General features: G+C 39.7%; 1 protein-coding gene across 1 annotated transcript; it reads left to right on the forward strand.

Moving 5' to 3' along the window:
• Positions 1-3,533: 3,533 nt before the first annotated feature.
• elmod1 (ELMO/CED-12 domain containing 1) lies at positions 3,534-12,436 on the forward strand. The gene is made up of 10 exons (XM_073479922.1): positions 3,534-3,550; positions 5,961-6,106; positions 6,992-7,020; positions 7,139-7,236; positions 7,486-7,615; positions 7,947-8,080; positions 8,233-8,301; positions 9,617-9,667; positions 11,099-11,232; positions 12,261-12,436. The coding sequence occupies exons 1-10, from the start codon at positions 3,534-3,536 to the stop codon at positions 12,434-12,436; spliced, it is 984 nt and encodes a 327-aa protein (XP_073336023.1).
• Positions 12,437-13,402: the final 966 nt, after the last annotated feature.

The following is a 13,402-nucleotide window of genomic DNA, read 5'->3' on the forward strand; positions in this document are numbered from 1 at the left end:
ACTACACCCTCCATTATGTCGGGTAACTGCAGTTTTTTTTATTTTCTTTCACTGAAATATATTTCCCATACACAAAATGTATTAATACTTTTCTACTTTTTCTAGTCATTACATCGTCAGTGGGTTCTGCGCCTTACCTTTGCCGCTTGAGATTGAGCCATCTTCATCTGGAAGGACTCTGTACTCCAAGACTGCCGGCATAGCTCGGGGAGCTGTTGGTGTCTTCACTTGTGATCTCAACAACAAATCTTCAGGACAGACTGCTGGGAGAATGGCTGTCATGTTCTCTGTGCCCTTTGATTTCGACCTATACTCCAACTGGTACGCAGTGGGAGTTTTTAATGGGAGCACAGAAACCGATGAGGATCTTTTTAACCTGATGTACAATAAGACAGGAGACAATTTTACCAGAGAAAAAGCAGGCAACAAAATTTATCACAAGAGCGGTTCAGTTGACATCACGGCATTCATGACAGACACCTGTCAACCTACCCTGTGCTTAGAAGTGACAGACAACTGAAGTAAGAGAACTGAGAGGTGATAAAATGTAGATTCTTCTGCAGGCTCCCAACTGCACAATTGCACATTTTAACAATATTCCTCTTAATCTTTTTGTCCATGCCGATGATGAATGAAATTTGTTTGGAGCATTAAGAATTAGTCATAGAAGGTGGTGTAACTTTGTTTTACAGGTCCGCTAATTTCACTTTAATTTCTTTTTAAATCACCCCCCAATTATCACAATAATTACCTCCAAATGTATTGAAAGTTACTCCAACATTATTTTATAAATACATTTCCTCCATTTTCCAATAAGCATTTAATAAATAGCTGGTCATTTTCTTAAATATATTGCCAGGAAAATTCCAACTCTGATGATTTTCATTTCCAACTAGTTTCTGTCTTACTTCCTCTCAGCAGGCCAGTAAACTGAAGTGAGTTGTTGCAGATCACCTTGCAACTTTTTATACTTTGAGACATCAATACATTAGCAAATACATTACTAACATGAAAAAGTTCCTATACACAATCATACCTGCGTGTAATAACTTTGTGTGAGTGTGACAGGGAAAGAGAGAGAGAGTCTGCATGTTCATTGCTGAATAACTACATTCCGACAGTAGTCACTTTAAATGACATTTTTAATGACTGTGCCTTTTGCATGATTTTAAATGTATCAAATGTCTATTTAGTTATTATTTTATTGCTATTTCTTTTACCATAGCTCTTTATCTTGCTGTCCTTCACTGACCTCTGTTTGTTTGTTGATCTATGCTTGTAACATGTAACATATTAGATGTCAATAAAGTTGTCTGAATCTGAATGAATCCTTGTTTGATGCAAATGCAGAGTAGGCTACATTAGGAGTTAAAAGAACAGATAAAATAACATGAAGTTACTTGAGTGATAAACCAAATCACACTGTCTGTTGCTATTCAACAACTGGTCCAACAAACTCCAACCAGTGTTAGGTAACTTTATTTTTTTTAAAAGAAACCCATTATGTTACAAGAATACTGCCATTTAAACGTAACTTGTTACTTTACTGCATTGTCTACTGAGAAAAGTAACGCGTTAGAGTACTTTAGAGTTACCTAAAATTACAGTAAAAACCCTTTGTGAGTCATCGAGACAACGTGTAGCCAACTGTACATGTACCTCTGAATGTTTGGACTCTGTAGCCTAATAATAAGAATGACAGACTCAATATAACATTCAAGTAAAAAAATGGGAATATTTCCACGAAGATAATGTTGGCCTGCTGACACAACTGTAGGTTTACCTTCCACTGGCTCAATTTTATTTTATTTTTGTCGTGACAAAAGGAAAGGAAAAGACAGCAATTTTTTCCCCAGTAACGGGTTACTTTTATGAATAAAAATAACTAAATAACGGATTACTTGAATCGCAAAACTAGCGCATTACGTTACTTTGTACAACAAAAAAGTAATCTAACGGATTACTTTGTAACAAGTTACCCCCAACACTGAATCCAACCAATATTGAGGCTACTAAATGGCTGAAATGTAATAATATCAGTTTGCATAGAATGTCTTTCTGTATTGGTTAACAATCAATAAATCTTATTTTCTGAAAAGACTTGCCCACTCTCAATGTTTACCACCCTCTGTGATCTCAGGTAACTGCAGTTTGGAGAGTGCTGACGTTAGCATGCTAACCAGCTAGCCGCGGCCATTCCTGTCTCATAGTCCCACTTTGTACCGCAAGAGGCATTAGCTAATTAGCTAACTGGCTCATTAACTCGTGGTAAAACAGGCAAACTCAACTTAAATTAAATAAAACTCACCAGCACAGTCTACTTTGTCTTTCCTCCGTTTGGTCGAAAATATTCCAGTCGTTCCCAGGGAGCAGACTATGCTCAGTTCAACTGCGAACTGTGTCCGAAGAACTGAACGGTGTTCATCATTTTGAGTCAGTTGATATTACCCATCAGTCATTGCGCTCAAACAACTGTCAAACAACTGTCTTCAGAGCCTGCCGCTCTTCCTGGGGGCCTGATGTACATTCACCATATTACCTTTTATAAAGTAACATGTCTGTGTTGTGTTTACAGATTGGTACACTGCCCCCAAGTGGCCAAAAAGGTTAATGCAGGTAAATAAAACAAACAAACACAGGAAGGACAGTAATATATAGTTTTTAGAGGTGCAGGAACTCCTTTTATTGCCCGTGCAAACTGCTTACAACACTCTCACAGGTGTTTCTTTATTTTAAATGGTGTTGAGCAACATATTATGGTTGGTTTGTCATTTTAAGTGTCAGCAATATGATAAATACACGCATTTATCTGCAGAAACCATGTCAGATGTGGCCCTTGAGGCAAAATCTAAACACATACTGACTCTAATTGTGTTTATTTGCGGAAAGTGTGAAACAATTGATCCATAAATTGATCCCAGTGTCTGTGCAGGTTTGGTATTCTGCGCTGCATTGCTGTGCTGTCGCTTTTAGACCGGAGCTGCTGAGCCTCAGTCAGACTGTCATCATGGAGGAGCTGCGGACGACCGGAGCAGCCGAGTGAAGAGGACAAGACGCCACATCCCATCTCCGTTTCACCCGCTGTTATCTGAAACCGGTGAGAGATAAAAAATTATTATCTATCATTGCATCGATTTTTGTCGCTTGTTTTGCCCGCACGCACGTCACACGCGTCGTCTGTTGCTGCGGGATTATGCAGCGTTAATCAGACCGGAGACGATCCAGCGTTAATAATCTGGTTTTACTGGATTATTGCTGTCTGATGGGCGAAATAAACATTCATAACGACCGAGAGGAGATCCCAAGTGTCTGCTGCACGATACCGACTATAAACGAGAGGTAACGCCGCAGATTTGAAGCTGCGTGTCGCTCGGTGAGCACCGCGGACAGCTCCGGAGCTGCGGGGGCCTGAAGCTCTCCCCGCATCTCTGTCGGCCTCATCCAGACACACTCAGACACTCATCTCATCTGTTTGCAGGTGATCACTCCACTGAAGACACCCGAGAGAGAGAGGAGGAGGACAAGCGGACAAGATGAAGCATTTTCTCAGGTAAACCCAAGAGGCTCCATTACTGCGCATGACGCGGAGCTAAATGTACGCGTATTGTGTCTGAACGTGAAGGAATTCATTTGTAAGCCTCTTGTCATGTTCAGATGTATTTCCCAGTTCCCCCATTGAAGCTCTTCTCCCATCGATTACAGTATTGTGTGGCCTGTAAGTGGCCTGTTGTGGTGTGAAGTGGTTTGAGTGGGTCGCTCAGAAAAAGAGGCCCCTTAATAATGGAGCACATGTAAACCAGGTGGTCTCATCCTCAGTGCCTCTATTAATAGTCCTGGTGCTTTATGTGTGATTCAGTACTTTTACACTAAAGGTACACTAAAATATGTGTAGTGACTGAGGAGCGAGTAAGGAATGGATCAGGAATGACTGAATAGTTAATGATAACATGTTTATGTAGGCAAATGTATTTAAAGATAAAGGAAATAAAAGTATCTTTTCCTTAAAAACATTAATATGAGTGTGAATTTATAATTTTAAAATGTTTGTTAGGTCCAACATGTTTGTTTTGTTTATCTCTGTAAGAATTTGGTTCCAGCTTCTAACAAGTTTTGTCAGCCAGTAGTGTCACAGCATTGGTATCATGTGGTATCTGTGTTTCGACAGCATCAGCAGTCTTGTTAATTGTCATTTTGTGGGAAATAAACATATAAATGAACTTCTGTGCTGTGCGGCCCTCAGAGCGAGCGCACTGGAGACTTCCGGCGACCGAGCCGGCTAACTTCCTGTTTAGCGCCCGGTTAACTTTAATGGGAATAAAATGATTTAATCGTGCGGCTCTTCTAGACTTCTTCTGACCAAATGGTTCAAATTATGACAGTCATGCTCCAAAAAATGTATCCAAGGTTTTACAGACGCTTCTTTCACAACGTAAGCTTATGGAAAAAAGTATTTTTAGGCCCCAGTGCATCACGTGACGTTGTAATTACATGGTTTGGCTTCAAAGCATGACGCTCTTACTGGGGGCTACTGACCTAATTTTAGCTAGTCAGCATAACAGCTAGCGTTAGCAATGTTTGCTAGTGCACAGACTGGCAACCACTTGAGGGGGCTGATGATTTGAGCAACGGCGCCTCATGTTGATAAAGTCAGAATATCGGATTTTCACTACACGATTCACATGGATGTTATCGTTATCACAAAATGTGAAAAAAAATACAACTACATTTTCTTTATTGTGGTAAAGATTCTGATAACAATATATCTGTCAATATTTTACAATGATCCCTAAATGTGTTTGAAAAAAGACCGATATATCGGCCAACCGATGTATCGGTCGGTCTCAGCCTGTAACCATAACTGTACAAGTGTGCAAAGGTGTTAAGATGCATTGCACCTACCCTGAGGAAGCGAGGATGTAAAGAACATGAAACTGATCCTTATTGTTTGTGTTGAATTGGTGGAGTGCCCCTTTAAAATCCTGCTCCCGTCACCTTTTCTTCATGCTCACCTCCTTGAAGGTTAAGAAAAAGACAGAGTGTCTGTATGAGCTGTTTAACATGCCAGTCTCATCCACAGGCCTATAGAGGAGGGATCCATCTTTCAGGGCTGTTCTTACACCTTCTTTCTTCCTTTTTTTCTGTTGACATGGAAGATGATATTATGCTGTGATCAATCAGCATCTTAACGATTTATTTCTGCATGTGAAGCTTGTAAACTCGATTCCACAAAACCAAACGAAGAGCGAGTCTGTGTGGCTCACAGAGGGGGGATTTGTAGGTTATCTAAAGTGCAGGTTGATGTATTTTGTCAGCCTCACAGCTAATGTTAGCCCCGATAATGCCTGAAAAACCAAACGAACAAACACATTTGGGTCCTAAATCTGAGTTTCCATTGGCACGTTGTACAAACTGTGTTCTGTCCTTCATATTTAGTAATCAAAGGTCATGAAGTGACAGGACTGAAGGTTTTATATTAAAATAACATTGAACGCGTGCAGAGTGAAGCTGGCGAAGGCTGGTAAATCATTTGGTTTTTTAATGGGTCACTATACATTTCCCAAGACACGCATCTCCATTTTCCTTCTCAGTGTCACCTGTAAAAATAGCACACTTTGATCGGCTGCATGTCTAACCTGCTCCACAAGAAGTGTTACAGTTTTATGACTTTCTTTACTTTATATCGTCCTCCCTGCTCTTCATTTTATGCTCAAAGTTATGAGCTGTTCTACTCATGCGGATTTTAGTCTGGATGGAGAGCCAAAATGGAGAGAAAATATATGTTTTTACCATTTTAACTGGCTCAGTGTAGACATGGTTTTAGGCTTCTTTGTGAAATACTGGATCAGCACTGGATCGGAGAAAAGAACATAAATCTTTACTGTTAAAGATTGGGAATCTATACATGAAATATACAACATCTGTCTTTTTCTATCTAATCCCTCCTGTATTCTCCTCTGCAGAGTGGTGACCCAGTTCTTCGTGTTCCTCTACTGTAAATGTCTGTGGCGGGGCCTCAAGTTTGTCGCCAGGAAGTTTACAGGCCGCTGCGAGCTGCAGCGGATCTGCTACAACAACAAACATGGGGCCCGCAGGACCCTCAAGATAGGTAGGCCCATACACTGCCTGTCTGCCTGCATGCTGTCTAACACTTTAGTTTTTTATTTGCTGTGATCATTAAATTATTTCATGTTTGAATCAATGATCATTTTAAAACAGCTTTACACTGATAAATATTATATTCAATATTTTTTTTGCATTGGATTTTATTATATGCAGTTCATGTTTATGAGCCTGGCTTTAAGAGGAACTTTGGAAATGAAAACACGTTTGGTTTTCATCCATCCTTCCGTTTTATGTCCACCCTCATTCCTATTCCTTGTGGTAGTAAAATCCTTGAACACGTTTATACAAATTTTCACAATTTAAAATCAGTAATGGCATGTTTATATCTTACGGACGCTTGTTGAGGCCACACGAGATAAAGAAAAGTGGATCACTATCACGTTATAACATAAACTTTCTCAGACATTTTCACATTATATCATAAGTTAAAACAAGATTTTCACATTATAGAAAGACATTTTCATGTTATAGAAAGATATTTTAAGTTGTATCAAGATACTGTCACATTATATCAAGATGTTTTCATGTTATAGAAAGATATTTTCACGTTGTAACAAGATATTTTAGTTATTATGACGTTCAAACTTGACTTTTTGTAACAATATAAATAACAAGAAAAGTTTCTTGTCATAACGTGAGAAATTTGTATGTCGTAATAACGCTAAAATATTTTGGCATAACGTGAAAACCATCTTGTTATAACAAAAAATGTTTGTGTTATAATATGACAATGATCCATTTTTCTTTTTCTGGTGTGGCAGCAATACATTTCCATATTTTCTGCCTTGAACCATATTCAGCATATATTTCGACACTTTTGATGTGACTGTATGCAGTCGTCTTACACTTTGCAACCATTTCCTTCCAGAGTCATCTCTGCGGTACTCTAAGAATGAGGTACGGGTCTCTAAATCTATTAATATACTGAATATATGTGCATTAAAATACAGATACGTCACTCAGTTTTCTCTGTTCATGTTTTTTCCTGCCATCTTTGTTGCTTTGTCGTCTCTAGCTGCTGCAGTCTGCCCTCAGCGTCCATCCTGATAAAGTGGAGAAAACTATCGACGACATCATGGCCTTGAAGAAGATTAACCCTGACACCAACCCACAGTGAGAAACCACATTTCATATCACATTTATGTTACTTTATCACTTGTGTGAGAGTGTTGTGGTTAATTAGAGGTTGTCACTGGAGTGTCAACATCCTCAGATTAGCTGTGAAAGTGAATAAATAACACACACTTCTTCCTCAGCAATTCAGACTTCAGCTCAGACTGTGCTGGTACATGGCAGGTCACTGCATTAATGGTTCTGAACTCCCTGATACAAGCAGCCCGTCCTCTCCCTGCGTGTCCCCAGGCTGGGCATCTCTCTTCAGGCCAGCCTGCTGCAGATTGTGGGCTACAGGAGCCTGGTGGCCGAGGTGGAGAAGCTGCGCAGGGAGCCATACGACTGTGAAAACAGCGAGCACGAGGAGATGCTGATGAAGGTTGTCAGGAACATTCGTCTATATTTGACCTGTCAGTGATCTATTCTGCCTTACACATAGGCACCAGCCACCTGCAAAGCTAGTGATTCTCATTTTTTCCAGACATACCCTCATCTCAGGTACCCATTCATCCACACTGCCATTTATTTAAACAATTTGGCCATTCATTGTAGCTAAATCTTTCAACTTCAGTTTTAGCTTATTATTAAACTGTTATCCATAACTTTTAGCTTTTTAAACCAGGCTATTTCAACAGTTTATTTATTAAGACAAGACAGGAAATATGTGTACTAATCTATGCTGTGTGTGTGTGTGTGTGTGTGTATTGTAGCTATGGAAGGAGCTGCGTCCTGACACACCTCTCACCGGCCGCATCTCTAAACAGTGGTGTGAGATCGGCTTCCAAGGCAGCGATCCAAAGACTGATTTCAGAGGCATGGGTCTGCTGGGCCTGCACAACCTGCTGTAAGCGCTCACTCTCTTTATTCATACTAAAAGTCTTCAGTGATAAAATAGCTTCCTAAGAATTGGATATAATACTGTAATGTATAATAACTGCGATCGAATCAAGTCATCCTGTTTTCCCTCGTCTTGAAGCTTCTCTCATCTCTCTGCAGGTATTTCGCAGAACATGACAAGGCCACCGCTCACCAGATGCTCCACGACTCCCTGCAACCAAAGCACAAGTACATCATCCACTTTTCTCAATTTTAACCAAAGCATGATGGAATTAAAGGAATACACCAAGTGTTTTTGTAGAAAGTGTCACTGGTTGATCGGCGCTGCTCTTCGGAGATCATAGACTCCAGGGTGGTAGGATCCCAAACTGAAGAAATGTGAATTTAAAGCAGATGTAAAGCTTTACCTTTCTGAAAGACACCTGGTGTATCCCTTCAACTTTTAACTGCACTTGCTCACCCATGACTCTGCATTTCTGCTTGATTATATTCATTCCTACAGCTTGATGTCATTCACTGCTGCTTGTATTGTTTCTCACCGGCATTTCAGTGAGCTGCCCCATTTCACAAATGAAGATTCTTCTTCTTTTTCTCCTCCACCTTCACCTCCACCTCCACCTCCACCTTTCTGCCCATGCCTCCTTCTCTGCCTCACACATGCACTGTAGGAGCACACACAGAAAGCCAAGGTACTTGATTTCACTTTCATTCTTTTTCGCTGCATTCATTGCTTTCTCTTCTGGGTTTCTTGTGCAGTTGTTGTTTCATGCATATAAAGCAGCACGGCTCAGTTTAAGTATATGTAAACACCCTGCTCTCTTATCAGCCTAAGACATGGTATGGTAATAGACAGCGCTGTTTTGTGACCAGTTTTGAAATATTTACATTAACAAATGGAACTGGCAAGTAGTGAGAGACAGTTTCTTTCTGGACATTAATTAAAATATAGAATAACACCAGCCTTATCCTTCAGTGACACCGCATATAGTGTGAGTTAAAGTCCTCAAATAAACAAAGTTGCGTAGTAAAGTCTTAACAATTATATGCAAAATAATTTATAAACAGATACAGAGTTATTTTTAAATTATCCTCCTTTGGTACAAACTTAAAGTCACAATGAAATGAGAAATTAATTTGTCTCTTGTTCGCTGAACTTCCTTACAATTATAATTTTCAATTTCTTTTTATATCAAAATGCTATTAATGTCAGTTTAAGGGAAGATGAGATGTGAACATACGTGTTGATCAGTCACGATTCATCTCTTGCCTTTAATATTGACTTGAACTTAAGCTCTCAGTGCCAAATCTGTACGTGTATCATAACGTTGAGCATTAACGAGCCTTTAGTCTAACATCTTTTATACTTTTTCAGACTGTATTCCAGTGTTACATTCTGGCCTTGTCATTCTGTTCCCACAGGAAATAAAATCTGTTTCAGAAACAACCTCATTAAATCTTCTTTCATTGTGACTTTAGGATTTTTGTGTGCTCAGTGTTGTTACACATGTTGACAGTCCATGACTCAAGTGTGTGTCCTTCACAGTGAGATAAACAAGCCTGAATGGGAGCAGAAGAACATAGACAAAGCTATTGGGTAAGTGTCTGCACATGTGCTGTGTGATGGCATGCACGTGTGTGTGGAAGAGCCTAAACTGGGCTACTGCTGCTGGAGCTGTGTGAGGTTTGGCCTCAATACTGAGTAGTTTTAGCAGTGGAGAGGCTTTTGTGAGTGTGTAAATGCAAGCAGGAGAGACTGTGTGTTTGTGTGTGTTAATAGGCAGCAAGTGTTATACCGCTGTGTGTCCTCCTGCTCTCTGCCTCCAGTCTGCATCAGCTCAGATAAGCACCGAGGACCAACTCTAAAAAAGTCACCCCAAATCCTCTTAAACCCACACAGTAATGTGAGGACACTCCAGCAGAGCAGCAAGCTGTAAACAACTGTACAGTGTCTATATTAAAGAGATAGTTCACAATCGGTATACAGTGTTCGCCTCTCAGGTCCAAAGAGTCTATATGCAAATAAACATGTACAAACGTCACTTGAACAGACACCGTTTTTTACACAAAGAAAGAAAGAACTTACTGTATAGCATTTGCCGAATTTACAAGAAGTCCCAAATAAATAAGAAATTGTCAGAGACAGCATTTCATGAAGTTTATAAAGTTTCTCCTAAGTCAACAACTCACAAAATTGAGCATTTTTTAAAGGGAGTCTGGGACATTCTCCACGGGAGACAAAGAAGAAGCCTATATTGGTTGCTGTTTACTGTATTTGTTAAATTTGACATCAATAAAATGTCTAATTTGATAATTTAGTGTAAATGGTGAAATCAGTTGACACAGTGTGTTCAAACAGCTGCTAAATGTTGGCAGGTAAGACACACTTGAGGCACAGAAACAGATGTTCTGACACTTTTTACAGGGAAAGAAACAACTCAATGTTTTCCATTTAATGCCGAATTTACAAGAAGGCACGAATCATTTAGAATTTGTCGTGGCCGTTTCTCAAAGTTTTTTTTCAGGTTCTCCCCACTCAACAACTCTCAAAGTTGCAGCATTTTTAAAGGGAGTCTGGTTGAATCAATCGCGATGGATGCCAAAACTAAGTCTAAACAGTATTTTCACTTTTGGTTCCAAATTATTATTATTATTAAAGATATACATATATATAATACATAAATATTTCATTTTTTAGATTTAGATTTGATTTAATATGGTAGATTTGTTCACTGTTTTCAGAAATCTGTTCCACTAAAGCCTCTATAACATTTCTTCTTCCTCTCTCTCTGACAAAACTTAAAGGTGCTTCCATATGTTAAGACAAATTAGCAGCCATTCGAGATTTTAACAAAGTTTAACAACAATTAAGTAATCGGCAAACAACAATACGTACTTGCTCCTAACTTGGTTTGGCTACAGAAGGATTGTTTAATCCATATCAATGGTAGACAAAAAAACGACATGTCACAACAGAAAAACAGCTTTCTATAAAACTAACATTAATATTTCCATCACCTCTCTCCAGCTACTCTTTTGCCATTGTGGGCATCAACATCACAGACCTGGCCTTCTCTCTGCTGGTGAGTGGAGCTCTGAAGACCCACCTGTACAACGTGGCCCCAGAGATGCCCAGCCTGCTGCAGTTCCAGCAGACCTTCTGTGAGTCCAGCTCGTTGGGAGAGATATTTATTTTTTTCTTCTTTCCCTGCAAAATGAGATATTAATCATCATTACACAATTTCTTTGTTTTGCTTATATTGTAGAGTATATGTTGCATGGCTGTTTTAGCTCACCTGTTATGTTCACCGTTAAAGTAAGGACATCTTATCTTTCAGAGTTAGAGTCTATAATAGATACATAATATACAAATAATCATGTGATCCATTGTTAATATAAGAATATTGATTATACCCACCTCTCTGTTTTTTCTTTGTGTTTTGCATTATAAAGTTACACATCCCAATAATTAGTACAACCTCAGTTAATAGTATATGACTATATAAGGTAATGGGGGATTTGAGCCCATAAAATAATCAACAACAAACAAACAACTTAAACAAACAAAAAGCAGAACTTGAACGTTTACTTATCTTATTCAATAAAACACTGCAAGCCATAATATATGAACAAAACCTCAGCATAGAAAATTACACACATTTCTTTGGATTGTGCTCAAAGTGATTTTGGCACAGTGCATTGGCCAGGAATTGTCCTTTTTTCCTGCCAATGCATATCCCTAAAAATGATATACATTATGGCAGTTCCTGCCCACAATCCTAAATAAGCTTCAAACGAGCCCCAAATAATCCTCAGCTGTCTTAAATGTCATCCTTCCCCTATCTCTGTATCTTTTATCTGGAGCCACTAAGAGTGTCCAATTCAGAAATGTGACTCTTACACTCTCTAACCAAGATGGTGGATGAGACTTGATCAATACGTACATACAGATAAAATAAGTAATGTGCCAGGCAAAAGCGAAGACTCTCCACATTTGTTTTACAACTTTATGAGTTTTATTCACAGAAGTACATGGCTCACATGAACAAATGGGCTAGCTGATAAGTGCTGTTTATAGTTTACCAATTTTTCTAGGTCAAACCATGGAGGACTAATGACGACATGTTGATAATTGGGATCGTACAATGATCCTGTGGGAGGATGAACTGTTCTCCTTTTCTTCCCGGCAGGTTACCTGATGCAGGAGTTCCACCGTTTCTGGATCGAGGAGGATCCCAGCGACATCATGGAGTTCAACCGGGTCCGCTCCAAGTTCCACCGGAGGATCCTGCGACAGCTGAAGAACCCGGACATGGCTCTGTGTCCCCACTTCTCCGCCTCCGACCTCCACCTGGTCAACCTCTAAACACACACACCCCTGACCCTCACCGACCCCCTCACTCGCCCCTCAGAGGTCTCCCCCGGATGTCTGGTAGGCTGACTAAAAATCAGAAAACCCTTCGGCTGGACACATCTGGGGAGACTCTCTTCCTGTCCCCTCTCAGCCCACCTCGTCCCAGCTAACGTCATGTCGCGTCACTGCCAAAAGCTCACTGCACACACACACACACACACATATGTACACACACACTGCCTCTACGCCCTCACTGCAGCGTTAGACCACCAGCATCAGAGATGACCATAGCGATTGTAGCTGTGCATGAGGAGGCTGCACCACACCATCACCGACTCATCGTTATCTGTTGCTTTAATGATTCATGACGATTGTATCACAGCCGTTACACCTCAGTTAACAACCCTGTGCTTTTACTCATAACGAACCAAACTTACTTTCTCAGCCAAAAAAAATCCCTTTTAGATCGCGTCAGTTCAGATTATTTTGGCAATTAGCTGGTCGAGCTTTCAGACACGAACGAACAATATTTTGTATTTAAAATGAAGAGCTAAAGATATATAATGTACGTTTAAATGAAAGAAATGTTGCTGGTGCAGATTCAATCAAAAGCTATCGAGCGATATCGGGCCAGGTCATCTCTGAACTTTGTCTGTATGACAGTAGGTTATTAATAGAGATTGTACTGTACTTTTTATGTCAACATGACGTTAACACCTAAGACTTCTCCTTGCCAAAATATCGAATGTGGAGAACTTAAAATCACAGCAGCAGTTTGTTCTTTGTGAGCTCAAGTGTAAGTTTTGTAAACCTGTTAAAAGATGTTCATTAATATTTCGGTACAACACAGCTTGGATACTAACAGAGCTCCGTCTCTGACAATTTTATTTACTCGTCCAGAAAATGATTTTAAAGATATTTTCTGAACATGTTTTTTTCCAGGTTTACAAAACTATTTTTCTGCCTTTGTTTTTGACC

This window comes from Pagrus major, chromosome 13 (genome assembly GCF_040436345.1).
Source record: "Pagrus major chromosome 13, Pma_NU_1.0".
NCBI classification, from domain to species: Eukaryota; Metazoa; Chordata; class Actinopteri; order Spariformes; family Sparidae; genus Pagrus; species Pagrus major.